Consider the following 25408-nt stretch of genomic DNA (forward strand, 5'->3'; position numbering starts at 1 on the left):
CCTGAAGAGGTTGCTGCTTGAGTTGATGGTGCCGTAGAGGCAGCTCCTGCCTAGGTCAAGTGCCACTACACGACCCGACTCCTCGTTGCACTCGATCCCCTCCCACAAGCAGCAACTGTTAGCTCCCAAGATTTAGTCTTGGGATAGGCATAAAGTGCGAAAGAAGCAGCCCTGTCAATGAGGAAGCCGTTATTGAGTTCGACCAGACCAGACAAATCCTCTTCATGGCATTAGGGTATGAACTTGCATCGAGAGACCACGAACACTAGTAGACTATATGCATGAATAAAATCGAGAGGTACAAGGATGAAGCCATGATGATTCGACTAATAAACTGTTTGGTATGTTTTAATTGATCCCGCTGGATCTTACAGGGATAGAGAGGGGAGCCAGTGACTTCATTTTCTATGTCAAGGTCATTGGTCAGCCATCGGCCGTTATATCTGAAATTTAATGAGGTTCAGAGGTGGGGCCATGGGTGATTGGTTTCGGATATTCTGTATTTTTCACGATACCCGGACCTTATCCTGTAAGGTACAAGTTCTAAAATTTTGAAATCGGACCCTATCCTATTGAATCTTGGAACCGGAACCTACCCGGAACCTGTATTATACCACAGATTTCCGATACCTTATTAGAACCTATAAATTTTTTTGTCTTGCTAAATAAAACTGAAAATGTCACATACATAATCAGTAATCACGCCAAATAGAATATTAACAAAGATTTAGATTAATCCATAACAACAAAAAAATAATATCTCTCATCAATCCATCGACAAAATTAAACATTCATAATACGATCCCACATAATAAAGTACTTATGTTCTGATTCATTAGAGGAGACAATAACTATACTCTTTCCTTTTTTTAAAAAAAAATTATAAATAACCGGTTCCGGGTATCCTGTAAGCAGGAATCGGAACCAGACCGATTTTCACTGGTTCCTGATTTTAATATCCGGAACCTACCATATTTTCAATACGAGTTACCCGGACTCTACTCTAATGGGTAGGTTCTGACTGGTTCCAGGTATACCCAATTACCTGTGTACACTCCTACTACGAACAAAAACATTTTTGGTCCAAAACACAAAGCCACTGGATCATCCATCCATAAATCAAACTAAAACTCTTGTTTCACATGGACACGTCTCAAGCTATCAATGTTTGCTTTTTTATCTTGATTTTTTCATATTAGTTTATAATTTCATTAAGACTTACATTAATTTATATATTTTTTGATAGACTTATTTTTTTTATCAATCCATATATATATATATTATATTTTATTAGTATTAGTTTATAAATTTTTTATTAATCCATATATATATATATATATATTTAATTTTTATATTTTTATTAATTTATTATCTAAATATAAAAGTTTTATTTCAAGTCGCCACCAATTTAAGTTGTTTTTATTGTGACTTCGGTTTTTTTTTTGGTGAAATGTAAGGTTACTCCAGCCTGTCGACAATTCTCACTTGGGTTGATCGTGGTCAAAATGCTTTATTTGATTTTAAAGATCACTTAAAATTAACGAGGTTCTCAATAATTTTTTTAAACTAATTCAGATAAGAATTTCTTCCAACTAAACTTCAATTTATTTATGCATTTGTATCCTTTATATATTCATTACATATACTATTAACATGGATTTTGATCTTTTCTCCTGCATTCATGTAGACATGAATTTCTTCCAACTAAACTTCTATTTATTTGATCTTTTTATAAGCCATGCGATAATAATTAGTTATTATTTTATACTTTCCAATATTACTGATATTATTTCTCGCACTTCTATCGTATGAAAATATTGTTGACAGAGAACTTTCCTGGGGACCCGCGACATCGTGTATGCTCCTTTCCTAGTCTAAGATCATCTCCATCGGGGTATGTTGTGTGTGTCTCTCTACGCTACATGGTGTACGGCTCAACGTCTCTCCCCGATAGGGACGTCCCCGCACGACCGTACATGAGCCATCACCTAGCGGCTCATGTCAAAAAACTGAACACAACTTTTACTTTTTTTTTTTTAAAGAGACGGGCAAAAGAGTTGTTGGCTCTTTTTGCCTTGCGGGGCCCTCTGTTCTAGCCACATGGTATGTGTTGGGTATTCTTCCAATTTGGAGAAAGTTGGGCTCAAACCGTGATGGGCTTTTATTGTGATTTAATAGGTCCAATGACCCACTTTTGTTAGGGTTAATTTCAGCTCAAACAGAGGCTGAAAAACAGAGGTTGTCGGCTGAAAATCGGAACAGCAGAACAAGGAGATTTACAGAGCTGAATTCGGATCAACAGGGGCAGCGCGCAGCTAAAGATCAAACCTCGATCGGAAGAGCAAACGAACTCCGATTGAGACGAAATTTTGACAGCAGCTTCACAACACGTGGGGCTAAGTTTTGAACGGTCAGAATCCCTATTAGAGCTCTGTAGGTGCTGTTTCAGCTGGTTTTGTAAACCACCCGGTGTGGGTGACGATTTGGTGTTTTGGTGATCCAAGAGAGTGTTTCTCTTGAGTTTGGTGATCCAATGGTTTACCCTGGATGAAAAATATTGTATAACCTTCATTGATAGTGGATCGTTGATTCGGAGTTGGTCCCGTGATTTTTTCCCACATCGGGATTTTTCATGTAAAATTCTTGGTGTTCTTTTACTTTACTGCTTGTTGGTTTATTTGATTTGTTCCTATCTCGATCACACTAGTAGGAGAGGAAGATTAATCGCTGCGTTGTTATTTGGTTGAGCACACCCATTCCCAACAGCATGTAATGGGCCACACAATTTTTTTTAAAAAAAGTGGGAGCTTTTTAACTATCAGAAAAAAGCGTGGGATCACAATGGAAATTAGATTAGAGATCGATCATCGGAGTTTCGAGTCTCTCTTTTTCTAGGGGTATCTCTCATCTATGTAGCGTTTATGTGGCAAAAATCGGGTCCACTTTAGAGACTCATGAGGAGACTATTGATGGAGATGGTCTAGACTAAAACACAAGCGCATTGAACCGGCTTCACAAGCGGGGCCTCAGTTGAGATTTATTGTATTTATTAATCCACAGTCACATGATGACTGGCTCTACAAAGCTGTAAGAAATTCAAATACGGGACGTGTACTTTAGACAAGTTCTACGGTAATTAACAGTTTGTATGAAAGCCTCGCAATCCCAAAGTAATTGCTAACTCGAAAGGTTATCCGGATTACCCACCAAAGAAGGCACTCTCCGCTTGATGCATAAATCTGGGAATGATATCGATAGGTTGATGATGATAGTCTCAGTCAATGGCTCATCAGTCTTTGTTCGAATACTTAGTCATTCCTGACTGCATGACCGCTATTGCTAATTACTATGTATACGGCACAAGTTCCCGGTCTAATGTGGAGCGAAGAAAAGCTGCACGGGTTTTCAACTAGCAAATGTCCTCCTTAGATTATTGTAAGGAGGAAGAGAGTACTAGTTTCATAGGGAAGTAAGGAAGCTGTTCTGTTCTTTTACCCAACTGAATTCTCGCTACTTCCATTATCGGAAGTTCTAGTTCATGCGCAGATATTCTAATCTAGTCTAGATTGATGCTGTAGCTGCTGGACATGCACAAATTTGTGTGGACATTAAAATGACAAATTTCTGTTACTCTAATCTTTTTGTTCTTTCGTGTGTAGTTACTAATCAACAGAATTTGATTTGTAACTATATCTTTCATTCATCTCAGTTGCTTGAGATGCATGTAGTGTAGTTTCCCCATTGTCTCTCGCTGCCGCGCTGTTATACCCCTGTGAGCTTTGATAGGCCAGGTGCATTGCAAATGTTGAGCATGTTGGTTGGGGTAGAAACATGTAACATGATCCTACTTTTCCTTTTTTTATTCTTATTAATTTAATTAAAATGTCTACATTTTAATCATGAAGTGAGCTGCAACAAACTGTCTGTACGCATACTTTAACTTAGTTATTTATTTTTTTATTAGTTAATTTCAAAGAAAAAGGTTTCTCGGAACAAGTAATCAACGGTGATATGATATCTTGTGGCCCCATAAAAAAGTACGTAATTTTATCATATTATTATATATCTTCTTTATATATATATATATATATATATATATATATTAGTCGTGAAATCCGTGCGTTACAAGGGATAGTTCCATCAATATGAGAAGAAATTATAATTAAAAATTAAAAAGAAAAATACCTTCGAGAATCAAAAGTGAAACAAAAGAATAAGATAAAAAATAATTTAAGTTTAGTATTAGACGATCTTATTTTCTAAGAGCTTGCGTATAGGGGTAGTAATACTTTTCGAGAGACAAAACTCACATCACTAATCTTTAAAAAAAATGAGAAAAAAGCGAAAAAAATTCCTTCGAGAATCAAAAGTGAAACAAAAATAAGAAAATAAACAAAATAACTTCAAGTTTAGTACATATAGGGGTAGCGGTACCTTTTGAGAGATAAAACTCACATCACCAATCTTGAAAAATAATGAGGAAAAAAAAGCAAAAAGATAGAGAAAAATAAAATAAAAAAGAAAAATGATCTAATTAAGTCACTTGCATCTGAGGATAGACAAACGTTTTGAGAACTCGCTCTACTTGTAGACATAATCTTTGTGAGTTGAATAAGCCCATGTTTATGTGTCTGATAATTTCTATTTTTAACTACTATACATAATCTAAATAAAATATAATCTGATTTGTCTTCCTTTTTCAATGAACAAATTTGATTTGTTTTATGAAAAGAAAATATAATTTATATATATCTATAAAATATTATCTAATCTATTTTTTAAAAATAGATTTGTATAATAACATATAATTCGTAGGTACTTTTTCGTACTATATATATATATATATTAAAAGTTGTCAACATAACCATATATTAATATATTTTTTATTATGTATGATATACTAATATATACTTGTTTTGATATTATTATTTATGTATGAAATATTAATTTTCATTTTAGAAATTCAAGATTATTAAATCTTCTTATTTATGTATGAAATATTAATTTTTATTATAGAAATTCAAGATTATTAAATCTTCTCATTCATTTCAAATACATTCTATTATGTAGATTCTAAAAATTAAAGAAATCAAGAAATTGGATTTCGATGAGATTTCTTTAAAAAATATTGTTTATTTAAAATAATTTTGAAAATAAAAAACCTAGAAAATTTTATTTAAAAAATTCATATTGTCTTCAATTGGAGATCACTGTAATATCAAAAAATTTTACGGCATTTTCGATTTCTAAATAGAATACCATAACCAAAAATAATTTCAAAAGATTTCGTTGCTAATTTTATAATAAAAAATAATTTAAAATTTTAAAAACTCAAAAAATCGAGAAATATTTTTAGTAAAAATATAATTTAGAAAATAAAAAATCATAAAGAATTTCAAATTTAAAAACAAAAAAATATAATTTTTTTATTAAAAATAATTCCAAAAATAAAAAGGGTAAATTACAAAAAAAACCCAAATTTTGTAAAATGTCTCAATTTTGTCCTAAATTTTGTTTTGTAACAAAAAAAACCATAAGTTTTCTAAAATGTCTAAAAAATGACCTCTGTTATAACTTCCGTCAATTTTTGCTGCTGATGGTGGGTCCCTTTAACAGTCCACGTAGGTCACACGTAGGCTAGTGGGTCCCTTTAACAGTCCACGTAGGTCACACGTAGGCAAAAATTGACGGAAGTTATAACGGAGGTCATTTTTGAGACATTTTAGAAAACTTATGATTTTTTTTGTTACAAAACAAAATTTAGGACAAAACTGAGATATTTTACAAAACTTGGGTTTTTTTTGTAATTTGCCCAAATAAAAAATACAAAAAACTAAGAAACTTACATTTAGAAAATTCATATTGCTTTTAATTGGAGATTACCGTGATATCCAAAAGATTTGATGCTATTTTTTTTATCTTTTTAAAATGGAATATTGTAATGGAAAAATAATTTCGCCAAATTTTGTTGCTAATTTTATAATAAAAAATTATTTAAAATTTAAAACTAAAAAAATCGAGAAAATTTCATTTAGAAATTGAGCGTTTTGAGGTCATATGGCCGGGCCCATCTTGTATCTTGCTTTCATGTATACTAGTCGCGGAGCTCGTGCGTTACACCGAATAAAATTTGATAAATTTTTTTAAATGAATTTTATAATATAGTGTTTTAAACATTTATATATATTAATATATATTATTATAATTTATATTTTCTTTCATATTATTATTTATGAGATTAAATAATAAATTTGATCATAAAGATTATGAAATAATTCTTATTAAAAAATGACAATTTGAAATTAATACGTTAATGTATAAGTTATAAAATGGAAAAGAATTGAAAAACCCACGTTTTTAAAATTGAAGAGTTCACGTCTAGTCTAGCAAAATAACAGACATGTTTGGTCTTTAACATATAGATATTTATTTATTTAGGTGTTATTTAATTTCAAAAGGGAAAGACAAGCTGGGGAATAAAAATTGTTGAGGGAAAAGGGCAAGAAAGGTGGGGCTCAACAATATACAAAATATGTTACGCTGTCTGCTGGATAAGAATGGCTGAAGCCTTTCCTCGAAGGGATGAAGGCTTCACTTCAGGCAGGCCATTAGTTTTGTTAGTTGGTGATATCTTTAAAGTGTTTTTTTCTTTATATCATCGTTAGCTAACCTGCCGTATCACTACCTTTTTTTCTGCTTCTGATACCATTAACATCGCACAAACTGACACTGGAGCGCAAAATATATGCACTTATTTTGTCACATATTATCCGAACAAGTTCAGTTCGTGCTTTCCTACTTCTCTGTCTTCTTCTTCTATATTCCTGCACCCCGACAATAACTGCTGCAAGCCAACCGCGTTGGTCTGAAATAAGAACACTTCCAATGATGGCCCCGATCACCAACCCGCTTCCATAGCCCGCAAGAACAACTCTCCAGTCAAACTTGAACCATGAACCCTTTTCTTCTGAGGTTGGAGTTCCTGTCAGAAACATCTCTGATTCTTCACATATCCTTGATATAGCTACTCCCACAGGCCCTTGTTCCCTTGGAACGATCACTTTGGGAATGCTTCGAACTCTTTCCCCCTCGGTATGGGCCCTGTGAGATTGTTATAGGACACATTAAAAACAGAGAGAAAGTTGAGCCTGAAGTCATCACTCGAATTGGTGAAGGCTTCATTTAGACAGACCATGTGCTATACCAACTTAGAAGTGCTTATCATACATCATCGATCATTGTTAAGTAAACCAGCCCTTAAAGCAGCTATTACTACCTCTTATTGCTTCTGATGACGATTAACATTACACAAACAGAGACTTTAGCACAAACACGCGCACTTATTCTATCACATATAGCAAGAAGCATGTATAACACTGAAGACATATTCTCTGGCTAAATTCAGTTCGTGCGACTTCTCCTTCTTCTCTGTCTTCTTCTTCTATATTCCTGCACCCTGACAATAATTGCTGCAAGCCAACCACGTTGGTCTGAGATCAGAACGCCTCCAATAACAGCCCCGATTACTAATCCACTTCCATACCCCATAAGAGCAATTTTCCAGTCAAACTTGTACCATGAGCCCGAGTGTTCACCCTCTTCTGAAGTTGGAGGTCCTGTCGGCTTCTGAAGTTGGAGGTCCTGTCGGCTCCATCTTTGATTCTGCACATTTCCTTGATAGATCAATTCCGCACAGTCCCTTGTTCCCTTGGAACGAGCTATTTGGGAATGTCTCGAATTGTTCCCCTCTCGGTATGGGCCCTGTGAGATTGTTATATGACACATTAAAAACAGAGAGAAAGTTGAGCCTGCTCAGTTCCTGAGGAATCTCCCCTGAAAGCCTGTTACGAGACAAATCCAAGGATTCAAGAGCCCCAAGGTTTCCCAGAGATGCTGGTATTTGACCAGTGAGGAAATTGTTGGAAAGGTTCAGCAAATGAAGCTCCTTCAGCTCCCCGATGACTTCCGGGATGTCTCCAGTGAACAAGTTCCCAGAAAGATCAATGGCTGTGAAGACATCTGATATCTTGGCATAGTAAAGTTCAAGGCCCTTATTGATGATCGTCATGGTGTAGTTGTAGTAGGAAGTATCTCTATGAATCGAGGGTAAGAAGCTCTCCTGCATGTACGACATTCCTCCAGTTATATTATCAACAACTTTCATGGAGTTCCAATGTTGGAAGTACCCGAGAGGCAAATTCCCTGAAAATGAATTTCGAGACAGGTCAATTATGCGCAAGTTTTGGAACGAGAAATTAGAGTTAGGCTTCCCTATGGCACCATGCAACTGATTTGATCGCAAGATGAGAACCCGTAACTCTGGAAGAGATCCTAACCAAGACGGGAATGTATCATTCATCTGATTATCTGCAAAGTCGATGAACTCTAGCCTTGAACAATTGGCCAATGACCTCGGCAGCTTTCCTCCAAAATTATTCTGGCTTAAGCTGATCATCTTCAGTTGAGTCCCACTACTGATGAACTGAGGAATGGTTCCACTAAATCTGTTGCTTTGAAGATTTAATACTGACAGAGTATCACTGGTATTGCCCAGGAAGTTAAAAGACAAATCTAGGATGACCAGAGAACTCAAATTGCAGATCAATGACGGTAGTTTCCCTGTCAGTGAGTTGTTGGAGAGTAGATATGAGTGAATCGAAGCAGATGGAACCGGGACTTGTCCTTGCAACAAGTTTGATGTCAGATCTAGAGTATACACATAGTTCTGCGGAAGGACCGCCAAATTCTGGTGAAATCCTGTTAGGGAGTTGTAGGGAGTTGTGTGAAAGATTCATAAACTCCACAGACATATTCCACACCCACTGGGGTATTTCTCCATGAATGTTGTTGTTGGACAAATCTAATGTACGAGTATACTCTTGATCTTCTAGGAAGCTCGGGAACTCGTTCAAATTGCACGAAGCCAACTCGAGATAGTCAAATGAAGGGAGAGAGAGATTTCTCTTTGTTGCGGGAAGGCACGTCAGTTTGTTCCATGACAGCTCTAGGAACCCCAACTCTTTGAACTGAAGAAAGGTGTCAAGCTCAACAGCTCCACTCAAGTTGTTCCTGGAAAGCCGAAGGAGTATGAGATTCTGGAGCTGGGATATTGACGATGGTATCGTACCCTCAAATTTATTGTTTGAGAGGTCAAGATGAGTCATTTGAGTAAAATTCATCAGGTAAGATGGGATAAAACCGGACATTTGATTGAACCCGAGAAATAGTTCTGTAAGTTGAGTGAAGTTCATTAGCTGCAGGGGAATGTGTCCCTCTAGCTCATTCCGGTTCAATCCTAGAGAAAAAAGCTTGTTCAGATTCCCGATCGAAGGTGGGATTTGACCCTTGAGCTGGTTACCATCCAATTGCAGTGAAGCAAGCTGGGACAAATTTCCAACTGTAGCCGGGATTTCACCTGATATACTCATGTCATTGAGGTCCCAAGTGTTGAGCTTAGTCATCTTCCAGAGCCAGGACAACGAACCAAGTGCTCGAGGTGTGAACTGGTTTTCTCTGACATCCAAATAGGTGATCTCGGTAAGGTTACTAAAGGAAGATGGGATCGATCCTGAGAAGTTACAGTTATATATATCTAGGTGATTCAAGGAATGCAGGTTTTCCACGGAATTCGGTAATTGCCCAATGAATTGGCTGTGCCCGATATCTAAGTAGGTCAACTTGGTAAGGCTGCCAAAGGAATTCGGGATAGGTCCCAGGAAGTTGCAGAATGATATATCTAGGAAGTTCAGGGAATGAAGGTTTCCAATGGAATTTGGTAATGGTCCAGTGAATTGGGCATTGTCTAATCTTAAGTCTTTCAATGATCGAAGATTGCCAAGTGAAGCGGGTAACTCCCCAGAAAAGCTCGTCCAAGATAGCCATAGTCTCTGAAGCAGGCTGGTCGAGTTAAAATAGGGCAATTGCCCTTTGAGATCACTGTTATGTGCCAAATTGATGTGCTGCAACTTGGGCAATTGGAAAACAGCAGCTGGAAAAACACCATGAATTCCACTGGGGTCCAGGAACAATGATCTCAAAGAAGACAAGCTCGTTATACTCTCGGGCACTTCAGACGATATATCCACAGAACTGAGACTGAGAACTTCGAGGTTGGTCAGGCTCTGGACAAGAGTGCTTAAACCAGGGTTTGGGAGTTCAAGATCTTGTTTACGAGTGTCCGAATCTGGGTTACAACTCAGATCAAGTGAAACTAGGCCCGTAAGTTTGGCGATTTCCAGTGGGATTTGGCCTGAGAAAGCTGAATCAGAAAGATTGAGATGGGTCAAACCTGAAAGGAGGCTGAACTCAGATGGGATCCGGGACTGATTGAAGTCATTATCTGAAAGGTCGATTCTACGAAGATGGGATAGCCTGAAAAGGCTACTGCTCGAGTCAATCGAGCCATATAGATAGCTGCTGCTGAGGTCGAGTGCAATTACAAGGCCGGTGTTGTCACTGCATTCAACACCATCCCAGGAGCAGCATTTTGACGGTGAGGAACCATTAGTACCGTCAAGTTTCCAGGACTTCGTCTTCGGATAGGCACGGGGTTCATTGGAAGCGGACTCATCAATGATGATGCTGTCCTTGAATTGAAGCAGGGCAGACATGTCTTCTCCATGACAATCGGGTAGAGTCACAGAGCGAGTCCGGGAACATAGGCAGAGCAGGTGCACAAAAAGGATCCAGAGGTGGACAGATGAAGCCATGAGGACTCAGCCACCGAACCCTCTGCGTGCTTCGATTGTTCGCAGAGTCTTCACGTTCAGTCTAGATACTCTATGTTGCGGTTATCACGTCCATGAGAGTGACCGAGGTTCCCAAACATGTGCAGTACTGCCATTCATGGAAGCTTTAGGCCTGCCCGGTCGCCACGTGAGAAAGTTAAAGGGGCATGGACCAGCTGAAAGTCTACCAGGAACATGACTTCATCAGCATTTAATCCTGGTTGTTTGCCTCCAGACCTGTCTTGGAGCTGAAGTATGAGTAAATATTTTCTGCCCCAAATCAATGCATGCACGGTTCTGATCAATGGTCAAAAAGTAACTCGATGATGAGCTTCCAAGTTGGTGCCGCTTTGGTTGACTGACTGATTGCTTTCTCTCATGGATTTTTCTCCTGAGATAAGGGATGGACAGGAATTGGGAAAAGTAGATAACATGCCGTGTTATGCGCGGATTTTATTAATGCAAGCAAATTGGGAAGTCGGTCGACGTATGTGCAACAGAGTAGGCAAAACGTCCATGAGGATTTGATACAACATTTATTTAGACCACAGTAAACGGCAGTGGCCAAAATCATACAGTAGACACGTTTAAAGTTGTGTCATATCATGTATGTGTGAATTATTAATAAATATTAGATGTCCACCCGTATGATATTAATAAATACTCTAATATTATTTTTGGAACTAGACACCATGCATGCACCCTGCGCGGGATCCTGAGTTATGACTGCAATGAGTATGTGTTATAGATGATGATGACGATCATTTTTAATTTTAAAAATACTAACATATTGATTTATTGTCTTTTAATTGTGAGTATATGATATATTGATATTGAGATGGTAAAAGTTCTTTTAATTAAAACTCATTTTCATTTTCTAAAAAAACTAATTGATGACAACCCCCTCCCCCACCCCACCAGTTGGGGCCACCAGCGACAACATAAGTTGCCGGAGACCCCAATTGGAGCGGTAGTGGCCGTTGTTGAGGGCTTCCCGTTCGGAATAAAAAAACTCCAATAATTTTGTTGATGTTGTACTTTGATACTAATTGATAGTTAGTGTATTTTTAGGTTAAGAAAAAAGTTTGTGCATTTTTTTAGGTAATTAATCCTACAAATAATGATAATTCTATTATTTTCACTTTGTAATAATTGAAAATTTAAATTAATTAGAGGTAGCATACATTATCATTATTTTTTTATTCACAACACAAATATCGATTTCATTTATGTTCTATATAAACGAATAAAAATCATATTTGTTATAATAATTCCACACGTAACGTAGGTACTCCACTACTTCGATAAAATTATTTAATTTTCCTAAATTTTGTGGTTGTAATTAGTTGAATACTATGTGATAATTAAGGGCAATTGTGAAATACCAAAGTGAGACGAATGAAGTGTTACAATAATAGAGATGTAGAAGCTCATTTACGGGCGTTCATTTTTTGAGATGATGTTGATGCGGAGAAGACCTGATCTGGAGCTGAAGTCTACTGTGAAAGCAAGACCACTGGTTTAGTTGTCAAAAAGTTGCTCCTCACAGGGGACAGCGTTCCATTGCTTCCAAAGTAACTGTGAATGTGATAACTTCGCTTTGGGATGGTGACACATGTGGAACCAAAGACTTCGTGAACACCGTCTTCGTGACGCCTACTACACACTGACTTTGTGAGCACCGTCTTCGTGACGCCTACTACACACCGAAGATAATGCACCGTGAGATGACATTAGTCCATGCATTGGGGTCCTCTGTTTGTCTTGGTTCTGGAAATTAAAACATCGTGTGCTGAGACCGAATCTGGCATCCATACCTGTTGATGAACAAAATTTCCTTATATAAAGGCCTCCTAGCCAGCTTCTCCTTACTCATTCGATACATAGCTGAGTAGTTACTAGCTCGGACAATATGAAGTCGTTGTCTTTCTACCTCTCAGTTTTCTTCACTGAAATGCTATTGTTGTTCTCATGCTGTCCATCTGTCTATATGGCCTCCCCAGTTTCCATAGATTCTGCCAAACCCTTGTGTCATGAAGCAGACATGTCTGCACTGCTCCAATTCAAGAGTAGCTTCATTGTCACCGCTGAGGCATCAAGGGGCCCTCTGGCGTACCCCAAGACTGAATCTTGGGTGCTCGGGAACGTCAACAACGGCACATCCTCGAACTGCTGTTTGTGGGATGGCGTCCAGTGTGAGGAGATAACTGGTTGTGTAATAGCACTCGATCTCAGCAGCAGCTTCCTCTATGGTTCTATAAACTCCACCAGTAGCCTCTTCCGTCTGGTTCACCTTCAGAGGATCAACCTCGCCAATAATCACTTCAACTACTCTCGAATCCCCACTGAGTTTGGGCTCTTTTCGGGCTCGACCCATCTCAACCTCTCTTTCTCTGGCTTTTCGGGCCCAATCCCACTCGAAATATCCAAACTATCCAGGTTGGTCTCACTTGACTTGTGCTCTAATGTGTATCCCAACTCTACAGGATTGCTCCAGCTCCAGGGCCAGGGTTTTACCTCCCTAGTTGAGAACTTGACCCTCCTCGAGGATCTCTTTCTCGAATACGTGAATATATCATCATTGGTGCCCGAAAGATTAGCGAACTTGTATTCGTTGCGGACTCTGCGTTTGGCTCAGACTGGTCTTTACGGTGAATTCCCAGCCGGTGTTTTTCAACTGCCCAAGTTGGAAATAATTGGCCTGTCCTTCAACAATATCACCGGGCACCTGCCCAAGTTCAACTCAACTAGTCCTCTTCGGATTCTAGATTTGGCCGTCACAAAATTCTCTGGGGAGCTTCCAGTTTCACTTGGTGATCTAAGCTCCTTGATCTATCTGAGGTTGAATTCTTATGGCTGCAATTTTTCTGGGTCCATACCGAATTCCATTGGAAACCTTCAGTCATTGAAATATCTAGATATAGCCGGCTGCCAGTTCTCTGGCTCGATCCCGTCTTCATTTAGTAACCTCTCCGAGCTCATGTACTTAGATGTCGAGATGAACTCATTCAGAGCTCAGACACTCGATTCCTTGTCCTGGCTTTGGAAATTGACCAAACTCACCACCTTGGGCCTTCCGTTAATAAATTTACAAGGTGAAATCCCATCTTCCATCGGAAACTTGTCACAACTAGTTACCTTGAGTTTGATTGGAAATGAGCTTAAGGGTCAAATCCCACCTCAGCTGATGAACCTCACCCAGCTTTCTAAGCTATTCCTCAGGACCAATCAGCTGTCAGGCCACATCCCAAATGGGTTAATGAACATGACTCAGTTGACAGTTCTTGACCTCTGTACTAACAAATTAGAAGGTCCCATACCGGCTACAATCTCTCAGCTGCAAAACCTTCAAGTCCTTCGGCTTATCGGGAACAATCTGATCGGAACTCTAGATTTTGATACCTTTCTTCCGCTCAAAAACCTGGTTGTCATACAGTTGTCAATGAATAAACTCTCACTCATCACAAGGGATGGTACAAATTCCAGGCTGCCTCAACTCCAAGCCCTTGGATTGGCTGGGTGCAATCTGACCGAGTTTCCGAGCTTCCTGAAAAATCAGGAGGTGATGGATTGGTTAGACCTATCCAACAACAAGATAAGCGGAGAAATACCGAATTGGGTATGGAACATGAGCGTGAATAATCTGGAGTTCATGAACCTCTCTTACAATTTTCTCACAGGATTTGACAGGAGGCCGGCTGTTCTTCCCTGGAAATATCTGGTCACTCTAGACCTCACGTCGAATTTGTTGGAAGGACATGTCCCCATTCCACAACCATGGATTAGATCTTATCTTGTCTCCAATAACAAGCTGACTGGGAACTTTTCTGCATCGATCTGCAATTTGAGTTCTTTGGTCATTCTCGACCTGTCCTTCAACTTCCTTGGTGGTGAGCTTCCTCAATGTTTGGGAAATATCAGTAATTCTCTCTTGTTGCTGAATTTGCAAAGCAACAGGTTTCATGGAACTGTCCCTCAGTTCCATGCGATTGGGATGCAGCTAAGGATGATCAGTCTCGCTGAGAATCATTTCCAAGGGAAGTTACCGAGATCTCTCACCAATTGTCCAGATCTGCAGTTCATTAACTTCGGAATCAATCAGTTCAATGACACGTTCCCATCTTGGTTGGAATCTCTCCCAGAGTTGCGGGTCCTCATTCTGCGGGCAAATCAATTTCATGGTTCCATTGGAAAGCCTAGTTCTAATCCTGCTTTCCAGAAGCTCCGTATAATTGACCTCTCTCACAATTCATTTTCTGGTGAGCTGCCTCGTGACTACTTTCGGAGTTGGAAAGAGATGAAAGTTGTCAACACAACCCTGGGCAAGTTATCTTATATGAACCAAAGTTTACAGGTTGCTAACTATCTTGAATACACCTACTTTGGAAATTACGAGTATTCCATGACTATTATCACTAAGAGTCTTGAGTTATACTACCCAAAGATATCCGAAGATATCAAAGCTATGGATTTTTCTTGGAACATGTTTGAGGGAGAGATTCCAGACACTATTGGAGAGCTAAAGGAGCTTCATTTGCTAAACCTTTCAAGCAATTTCCTGACGGGTCAAATTCCAACATCTCTGGGAAACCTCGGGGCACTCGAATCACTCGATCTATCTCAGAACAGGCTCTCCGGGGAGATTCCTCAGGAACTACTCAGGCTCAACTTTCTCGCGGTCTTGGACGTGTCCTACAACAATCTCACAGGCCCAATACCCAGGGGACAACAGTTCAATACATTCCCAAAGAGCGCTTACGAAGGAAATGAGGGGCTGTGCGGAGATGTTATATCAAGAAGATGTGGAGGTTTAGATACGGAGCCAGCGGGGAAAACTGGGACCTCGGGAAAGGAGCAGGGCTCGGACTCATGGTACGAGCTTGACTGGAAAATAGTTGTGATTGGTTATGGAGGTGGATTAGTCGTAGGGGTGCTTATTGGGAGTGTTTTTATCTCAGATGAACATGGTTGGTTCGCAGCAGTCATTGTGAGGGTGCAGGAGCATAGGAGAAGAAGGCGGAAAAGTAGAAAGAGACGCCTCAACCGCAGGAACTGAATGATGTTAGGGAATTTCATCACAAGCAAGGGGTTACACCTATAGCTTTTTAGCTAAGATTGGATGTATTAAGCTTGCTACTGTAGTTGTACGATAATTATGTACGTTTTCTGATTTTTCTTTCTGTTAACTATTAAGAGTCCTTGGTATTTTTGTTCATAAATTCTACAAGCTGGGAGAGATTGTATTCATTGAGCTGATACGATACTCCCTGTGGTGAGAAGTGCAAGCGGAAACAATAAACATGTCGTAATCTTGCAGTGAGTCTCGCCCTTGTTAAGTCTATTCCTTGAGATGAGCTAAGCTCTGTAGGTGCAGAAGACCTCCAGAGCCATATACGCATAACAGATCTGCAGGGGTGATTCCAGAGGAAAATGGCAAGGCGGAGTGCTTTTTTTTTTTTTTTTTTTTTCCTTCTGTTATTAATTATTAATTATAAATTTGCAATACTTCTAGACCGATAATGATGCCGTGCCTTTGTCCAAAAGATGATTAAATATACCTCTTTTCACCTTTTTTCCCATCTCCACACAAAACTAGGATGTGACCGGCCGCTAACTACTGGGTTGAAACAATTCCTAATAGCAAGCTATGAAAAATCTCCAAGTACGTCACTACAAAACGAAGTCTTAAAGTGGTTTATTAAAACTTTTGACAACTTCTAAACTCTAGTAAGTCAGATATGACGGAAATCCCACATCCTCTAGTTCCCGATGAGGACCTTCTAGAACTTTAGCCCTCCGAATCTCCTGAGATCTCCTGAATCCGAATCCGAGGGGAAAATTTTAATAAAGGGGTGAGCGATCCACATGCTAACCGAAACTCATCTTTACCGAATCAAGTGTCAAATGAACAAGTTCAACTTATTTCTAAATACCTGGTAAAAAGAAACAATCATAGTAATCAATTCCATACAATAAATCGTGCAGCATAAACTTTTTAAACGCATCACTAAATCAAAGTTCTATAAATCATAGCATTCAAATAAATTCCACTACTTAAATTAAGTGTTTCAAACTTACTCGTATACATAAACTCTATAATTTGATCATCGATATCAAAACAAATCTGCTCATCGCCATTGACACTACGGTGACACTTCGTCCTGTCACGCAGACCCGCCGAATACCAGTTTAGCTGCTAGCAACAACCCAATACCAAATTAGCCGTTGGAACGGCTTGAATACCAATTTAGCCGCTAGCACAGCCCGAATAGCAGATTAGCCGCTAGCACGGCCCGAATAATAGTATCGCCAATACCTCATATCGTAGTAGGTAGATGAGACTTAAAATATAATAAATCTAAGGATGCCAAATTTTTCATATCTTACAAGACTTTCACAAATAGTCCTTTAATCTATATTTCTCAAAACCAATAATTTGATATCCATAATCAGTGGCATTTAAACTCATTCGATAAAACAACATCACGTGTCTTAATGTTTCGATACTTGATCCTTATTTTTAAAACACAAAAATCATTTCATGCTCGAATAAAATAGTTATTTTTCAATAACATAACATTTCAAATAACTTTCATGACATGCATGGAAATTTCATTTCTTCATTTTGCAGACAATAGAAATGAGTTCGGGCTACTTACCTCTGTAGTAATCAACTCACAGACAAAGATCCGGATCAAGAAAATGAACCTAAAATTGAAATATAGCATCAACTACTAATTCAAATTTCTAACGCAACCTTATAGATCCTAAAAGTCCTCGTAATGGAAAAAGACTAAAATACCCCCATTTGCCAATAATGGGTCATGACTCCATTTGAACAATCTGAATATAATTTATCAAAATTCAGCACTTTCAAAAATCAATATTATGATTCGAAACCCAAATTTTTAGGGAAAAGAAATATTTTCTACTCAAAAGGCCGAAATTGACTTAATCAATACCAAACACATGAAATTCAGTATGTAAATTGTCTTTGAATTATCTGGAAATGACAACAGAAAACCCAAGGGTATGTTTCAACTCTCATGAGACCCAAATACTTGACAACTTCCATTTATTTCCAAAAATACGTTAAATACTTATATTTCCAGAATAATCCCAGAAAATTACCGAAAATAGGAAACTAAAATACGAGTTATTAGGCTCAAAAATTAGTAAAACGGAGATTGGAGCATGTCACACGAGCTTCCCGAAGTTGTTGGGCGTCATAAGCACGAACAACACTGCACAGCATATCAGGCCAATTTCGGGAGAGTGTTTCTATCTCCACAGGACTCGGATTTTTGCGTTCTAGGTGTATGTGGAAACCTCAAACAACAGGCTACAGTTTAGAATCAAACGGAAGTGAAAAATAAGGAGAAAACAGGTCAAAAAACTAGCTCGAAATCCTATGTTCGTCATATTTGCAGCTGACTTTAGAATGCGATATTTTGAATATAGCATCCTATTGATCTAAGCAATGAAATTATTCAGCAATTCCAATCAAATAACATAGCTACGATGATCTTCCATTAACGAGCCTTCAGGCTTTTTCTCTCTAAAACCTAGCGAGCTACACCTCAGCTTTCGGAGCCACCGTGTTGCCTTCGTCTCTCTCTGTCTCCTCTGTCTCTTCCTGTTCTCTCTGTTTCTGCTGTAGAATTGAGAGAATCGAGTTAGCATCCTTAAAGCTAATGGCTGACCTTTGACCGCTACCATTGAAGTCGGTCATTCATTTGCATTTCCTCCCGTTGCGTTACGACGTTACAGGAGACCGAGTATGTATCTTCTTGAATTTTCTTTTGGCTAATTCACCCATTTGGTCCTTTAACTTTTCTTTCATACAAATCGGTCCCTGTAAATTTAAATTTGAGGGACAAAAGTCACGGTCATTACACGCAGTAATATTATATTGCTGCAACCACAGATTTTCTATGTACTGTGGCAGGGTGATTGAAACTTGAAAGTGAGTGGTTTGTTTATACTTGTAGATCTGGTCATGAACATCCCGAATAAGATAGAATCCCCACAACAGAGGGGATGCGTTTAATTTATGTATATTTTGCTCATCAAACGCTATCTGCACTAACCAAAGGAAAAACAATAATTGAGGAACAAAGAGACATCACAAGCAACATTCTATTAACTGATAACCTCAGCAAGAATTAATTAAAACATCGTACTTTGACCGGAAACAAATTTGTCTTTTCCTCTTTTGAGGAATGCAGAATGCCTATAAGAGTCTGCAGTATCAAGTGAAGCGCACACAATTTGTTAACTTGAATACTGACTATGTGTTCATCTCTATACTTCTTGGTTCTTTTTGTGCAACTACTCTGCTCGCAGTCTCGGTCTCAATCTGTACCCGTACCTCAGTGTGATGGAGCAGACATGTCTGCCCTTCTCCAGTTCAAGAACAGCTTCACTGTTGACAGGGGCTTTGCTTCGAGAGACCCCCTCGCATACCCCAAGACCGAATCTTGGAAGCTCGAGAGTGCCGGGAACGTATCATCATCGAGTTGCTGCTCGTGGGAAGGGGTCGAGTGTGACAATTCCACTGGTCGCATAATAGCACTCAACCTCAGTAGCAGCTGCCTGTATGGCTCCATCAACTCGAACAGTAGCCTTTTTCGTTTAGTTCACCTTCAAAGGCTAAATCTTGCTGATAACCACTTCAACAACTCTGAAATCCCATCTGGGGTTGGGCTTTTATCGAGTTTGACCCATCTCAATCTTTCCAGTTCCGTCTTCTCTGGCCAAATCCCAACAGAAATCTCCAAATTGACCAAATTGGTTACACTTGATCTGGGTTGCAACGGGACTTCTGAACTTTGTGCAGGACTGCTCAAACTTCGAAGCCTGGGTTTGACCAACCTCGTTCAGAACTTAAGCAACCTACAAGTGCTCGCTCTTGATAATGTGGACTTATCATCAGAAGTCCCTGTGAGGGTAGCGAACTTGTCTTCTTTGACTTATCTGTCGTTAGAGTCATGTGGCCTTTATGGCGTGTTTCCAGCTAGTATTTTTCGATTGCCCAAGTTGGAGTACGTTAGTTTGGTCTCCAATGGGAATCTCACCGGGCACCTGCCCGAGTTCAATTCGACCAGCCCTCTTCAGTTTCTGCAACTCAGTACAACAAGCTTTTCTGGGGAGCTACCGGATTCCCTCGGTGATCTTCAATCCTTGAAGTTCCTAAACGTAGAGAGATGTAATTTCTCCGGATCATTCCCGAGTTCCTTCAGTAACCTCACTGAGCTGACCTATTTAAGTTTCAGAGGGAACCCATTCACAGCTCAAAGACTTGATTCTCTGCCGTGGCTCTGGAAGCTAGCCAAGCTCGACACTCTTTATATTGGGCAAACCAACTTACAAGGTAAGATCCCCTCTTCGATCGGAAATTTGTCCCACCTCGTTACTCTGGGATTAGCTGGTAATGAGTTAGAGGGTGAAATCCCACCTGAGCTAGTAAATCTCCCGCGGCTCGCTAAACTGAATCTTTGGGATAATCAGTTATCGGGCCACATCACATCTTGCTTGACAAACATGACTCAGATAAGTTTTCTTGACCTCTCAAGCAATTATTTTGATGGCCCTATACCATCTTCAGTCTCTCAACTCCAAAATCTTCAGTTCCTTTGGCTTTTTGGGAATCTATTGAGTGGAATTGTCGAGCTCGATACCTTTCTTCAGATGAAGAGGTTGCAAATTTTACAGTTATCCTGGAATGAGCTGTCGTGCCTTGCTGGAACAAAACAAAACGTCACCCCCCCTCAACTTCTTCTTCTGGGGCTTGGTTCATGCAATTTGAGTGAATTCCCAAGTTTCCTGAAAGATCAAACGCAGATGGGCAGGTTAGACCTGTCCAATAACAATATCCGTGGAGAAGTACCACAGTGGTTTTCTAACATGAGTGTTAGCACTCTGCAGTTTCTGAACCTTTCACGCAATGCGCTAACAGGATTTGATCAGGTGATGAGAACACTTCCATGGAAGAAGCTAGATGCTCTAGATCTCTCATCAAACTACCTGCAAGGTTCGGTCCCTATTCCACCGGCATCGATTAGATTCTATCTGGTCTCAAACAATGGACTCACTGGGAATTTCCCGGAGTCGATGTGTAATTTGAGTTCCCTAGTCACACTTGACTTGTCTTCTAACTTCCTGAGTGGCATGCTTCCAAGTTGTTTAGGCAATACCAGCAATACTCTTTCAGTGTTGAATCTGCAGAGCAATAGATTCCACGGAACCATTCCGGAAATCCGTACCAATGGAACTCAAATGAAGATGATCGATTTCAGCCAGAATGAACTTGAAGGGCAGTTGCCGAGGTCCTTGGCCAACTACTCGATGCTAGAGTTCATCGACTTTGGAGATAATCTGTTGAGTGACATATTTCCATCTTGGCTAGGATCTCTCCCGCAGTTACAGGTCCTCATTTTGCGATCCAATCGCTTCCATGGTGTTATAGGGAAACCCAACTCAAACTCCTTCCAGAGGCTGCGCATAATTGACCTGTCGGGCAATTCATTTACTGGTGATTTGCCTCGAGAATACTTCCAACTTTGGAAATCTATGCAAATTGTCAACAATTCAACAGGGAAAGTGTCTTATATGAAGCAATGTTTATCTCAACTATGCTTGCCACCTCAGCCTTTCTTGTACACCTCTTACGGCCAATACGATTACTCTATGATGATGATAAATAAAGGTATCGAGACGTACTACCCCAAGATATCAGATAGCTTCACAGTCATCGATCTTTCTGCAAACATGTTTGAAGGCAACATTCCGGATCTTATAGGCGAATTGAAGGCACTTCATTTGTTAAACCTCTCAAACAATCTCCTTACTGGCCATATTCCGCCTTCCCTGGGAAACCTCGGTGCACTGGAATCCCTGGATCTGTCTCAAAACAGGCTCTCAGGTGAGATTCCTCAAGAGCTGAATAGGCTCAACTTCCTTGCCGTCATCGATGTGTCCTATAACAATCTCTCAGGGCCGATACCCAGCGGGAAACAGTTCAATACCTTTCCTAAGAGCTCTTTCGAGGGTAACCAAGGGCTATGTGGAGATCCTGTACTGAGAAAATGTGAAGCTTCAGAGCCGGAATCTCTGTCGGAAGGAGATCAGGACACAGACTCGTGGATTGAGTTTGACTGGAAACCAGTTCTCATAGGGTGGGGGAGTGGGCTACTCATAGGGATGGCTATTGGATGTGTTTTCATTTCAGAAAATTGTACTTGGTTCGCAGAGAAAATCAAGAAGATTATAAAACGCATGCATGGGAGAAGGCAGGAAAGTACAGCAGAACTGAATTGGGTCGGGGAATTAGAAGAAGAGGCAGAGGAAACCGAGGAGGAGCTACACGATGAACTGGACCTGAAAGGAGAAGATACGTGAGTACTCTTTCTCTGGATTTCCTTTTGGAGCTCCTCCTTGTTCTCCTTCTGCAATCTCCCAACTCTGCTTGTCTTTGTATCCTTTGCAGGGACGTGCTCATATGCAAAGAATTCAAACAGTAAATATTGTTCATCCTTCTTATCTCAGGTACTCAATTAGAATTGAGGAATTCCAGTTAGAAATATTATGTCTGGATAATCAGTTTTAACTCTAGTTCTTCTTTTGCAGTCAGTGGACGGAACCATGCTATGCAGAAGAACCTATATCATCAGGCTTAAATAAGATCTGCGTTTGTTTTTGAGCTTGTATCCTGCTAGATATGCTTTTCACGTGTAATATATTCTGTGAAAATATAGTTATCAATGAAAGTCTGTCGTGGTAAAATTTTGGCTCCTTAGCTTCCAGAAATCATTACTTTTCTAGAACTTCTTCCGGCTATCCTTTGATTTATGAAACTCGCAGCGATTAAAAACAGCTGAAATGACTGTGTGAGATTTACAGATGAGTGACAATCCCATATGGGACCTATGGCCAAACGTATTGGAATTCATCGAACTCACAAATAAACAACATATGCACGATTCAAGTAAAACGTAGACCAGCTTGTTAGTGTCGTAAGACAGTGCCATGAGACCAGAGCTGGGACCTAGAATGGGGCCATACCGCTAGGCTAGGGCCACCTCCTGATCGTATCTATGGGATTGGGAGTCGGGGTTGCGCTCGAATTTTAAAAATGCTAGGGCTCATTTCATAATTTATAAAACTTTTGTTTCTATTAAATGGAAGTCGTTTTCCATAACCATAACCGAACCGCAGCTAAACATCCGTGCGGGGCTAAACAACCGCAAGCAATATTGAATTTTGACCCATATGCTGCCGACCAAGAAAAACTCCTGAGGTGAACGGCAATGAAGTGCTTCAGTGATGCGACGATAACAACACTACGAAGGTCAATCACGGAGAGCTGCTCATGAGCCGTTAATTAATATTTTACGAGCCAGCGAAGAGACAAAGACAGATAATTTGTACATGAATTTTTATTTTTTTTGAAATCTAGTCCTGGAAATGTGTGTGGAACTGGACTGGACTAGTCATTAGAATATCTATGGGGCCTATCTTGAAGGAAAGCTTGTTAATTAAAATAGATGAAAACGCGCATGTTGCGAGGGAAATTTCCATAATTTTGATAAAATTAAAAGAAATTATGATGCCATTACCACTAAACATGAATTATTTTTGACAAACTACAAAAGAATAAATACTATCTAATTTTACTAGATCTCTTCATTTTAATATAATTATCAATTTACTATTCTTTAAAAAAAAATCTTGACTTCTGGACATCTGATGTACCATTACCCTATCAATAAAATCGAAAAAAAAAACTATAAGGTAAAATAAAAATAAAAATACTGAAATAACATAATTGAAAGTTCTTAATGGACATTAATTTCAAAGAATTTACCAGATAGTATAAAATTATGTAGAAGTATCGCTTCTTCATACTTGATAGACAGTTTGATGCCATTGTCGCTGTTTCTTTAGTCTATTCAACGGTACTTGAATCTTGTGATGAAATTTAAAAGAGAAACACACATACATAATAGATCGAAGAAAAAAAAAAGAAATCTAATTGATCAAGATTTCCTCCCAATTAATCATGATACTGTGTATTCTTGTGTATATTTTTCGGCCATATATTCTTATGATTTACTTCCATGATTTTCTACTTTAGACTCGTTTCCTTTATGGTCACCAATCTTTATTGGACGAATATGTATATATGCAAGCGTCTTATATTTTGATGGCCGGTAAATGAAGGAATAATCGTTCCTTCTTATTACTTTAGACAAATTTCCTATAATGTACGATTTGAGTATTTAAAAAATATAAAAATTTACTATTAAGAAATTAGATATATATATTCAGTATAATATTTACATAATTAAGACGACAACGTGGCTTCGCAAGAGGGGTTGTAAGAGATGACGTGGCTTCCCCATGTTTTATCTTTGGGAGGTGGTTGTGTGAGAGACGGACAAATCGTTTGTTATTATATATATATATTGATGATTTTACAAGATAATTAGTCATTTAACCCACGCATTGTGCGGACTTATTTGCGATTGATATTATTTTTATATACGAACTTTATAATAACAAAAAATTTAAAATAAATATTTTTCTCAATAATATCTAATATTTAAATACATTGGGGAAATTTGAAAAAAATTGATTATGAAAATGTGAAAACGTCTAGGTATATATTACTGTATAGAGGATGCGAATGGTCGATCTTTCAGGAATTAATAGGTTACGAACGGAAACTCTTCATCAATCAAGTGCATGCTCTTGTGTGAGGAGTTTAAATTACATAATATATAATATAGGGCGTTATATCATTCTGCTAGTGGAATGATTCTGCCTCTTTCTTAAACCGTTGGATCTTGACTTTAAATCCTAGCCATCCATTCATTTAACCTATTGAACAAGTTGCAAGTAATTTAACCTATGGTAAAATTGTCCATATAATATATAAATAGACTAGCTTTTTTATCTCATGCGCTACACGTATTCGTTTTCATGTATCTCTATATCTATTATTATTGTAATTATTTACATTTTCAAACACCAATTTTCTAATTAAAAATAATAATAATAATTTTTAATTAATAATTTAATTTACAAATAATAACCTTCAATAATTTTTTTATTATAATTCAGAGTAAGTTAATCATTATAATGATAATTTGAAACTAATTATTTCAATAATTATGTGTCATATTTTTAAATAAAATTGTTAATATAAATCTATTGCATAAATTAAGTTTTGTAATTAGGATAAAAGTTTGTTTCGCCTTTTTGTTAAACATTGTTAAGGAGATCCTTAGTTTTAAGTTTTATTTTTATTATATTTAAGACCTTAAGTTTATTTTTCATAGAGCTATGTCATAATACATAGCTGGATAACATTTTTTTATAAAATTTTATATTTTACCAAGTAATTTCTTTGTTGTGTTTATATCATTTGCATTCAGCATATGTATTCATTTTAATATACACATATATATCATTTCTTACGACAATTAATCTGAATTCTAAAGTATATATTTAATTCTGAACACAATAAAATAATTTCAATATTAATTTTAAGTTTCATATGATAATCATTTAATAAAATTAGAGTAATTTTCAATGATTCGACATATATTTTCAACTAAAGTCTCAATTATTGTACATAGTGCATTTAATTAATTGTGCTATATTACATACTTAATCAA

The 25408-nt window shown here is 38.3% G+C and overlaps 4 protein-coding genes across 4 annotated transcripts; 3 read left to right on the top strand and 1 right to left on the bottom strand.

The window, feature by feature from the left end:
* Positions 1–7565: 7565 nt before the first annotated feature.
* Positions 7566–10610, bottom strand: LOC116194036 (receptor-like protein 18). Its single transcript, XM_031522759.1, has 2 exons — positions 8870–10610; positions 7566–8757 (listed from the first exon to the last, which is right to left on the bottom strand). The coding sequence occupies exons 1-2, from the start codon at positions 10608–10610 to the stop codon at positions 7592–7594; spliced, it is 2907 nt and encodes a 968-aa protein (XP_031378619.1). The 3' UTR covers positions 7566–7591.
* A 2107-nt stretch (positions 10611–12717) lies between these two features.
* On the top strand, positions 12718–15783 carry LOC116194037 (receptor-like protein 7). The gene has a single exon (XM_031522760.1). It carries the CDS (start codon positions 12718–12720, stop codon positions 15781–15783), a length of 3066 nt encoding a protein of 1021 aa, XP_031378620.1.
* Positions 15784–19019: 3236 nt separating this feature from the next.
* Positions 19020–20692, top strand: LOC116194038 (receptor-like protein 6). The gene is made up of 2 exons (XM_031522761.1): positions 19020–20578; positions 20686–20692. Exons 1-2 carry the CDS (start codon positions 19020–19022, stop codon positions 20690–20692), a joined length of 1566 nt encoding a protein of 521 aa, XP_031378621.1.
* A 174-nt stretch (positions 20693–20866) lies between these two features.
* Positions 20867–22524, top strand: LOC116194847 (receptor-like protein 19). Its single transcript, XM_031523749.1, has 3 exons — positions 20867–22123; positions 22216–22274; positions 22356–22524. Exons 1-2 carry the CDS (start codon positions 20898–20900, stop codon positions 22247–22249), a joined length of 1260 nt encoding a protein of 419 aa, XP_031379609.1. The 5' UTR covers positions 20867–20897; the 3' UTR covers positions 22250–22274; positions 22356–22524.
* Positions 22525–25408: the final 2884 nt, after the last annotated feature.

This window comes from Punica granatum, chromosome 2 (genome assembly GCF_007655135.1).
Source record: "Punica granatum isolate Tunisia-2019 chromosome 2, ASM765513v2, whole genome shotgun sequence".
NCBI lineage: Eukaryota > Viridiplantae > Streptophyta > Magnoliopsida > Myrtales > Lythraceae > Punica > Punica granatum.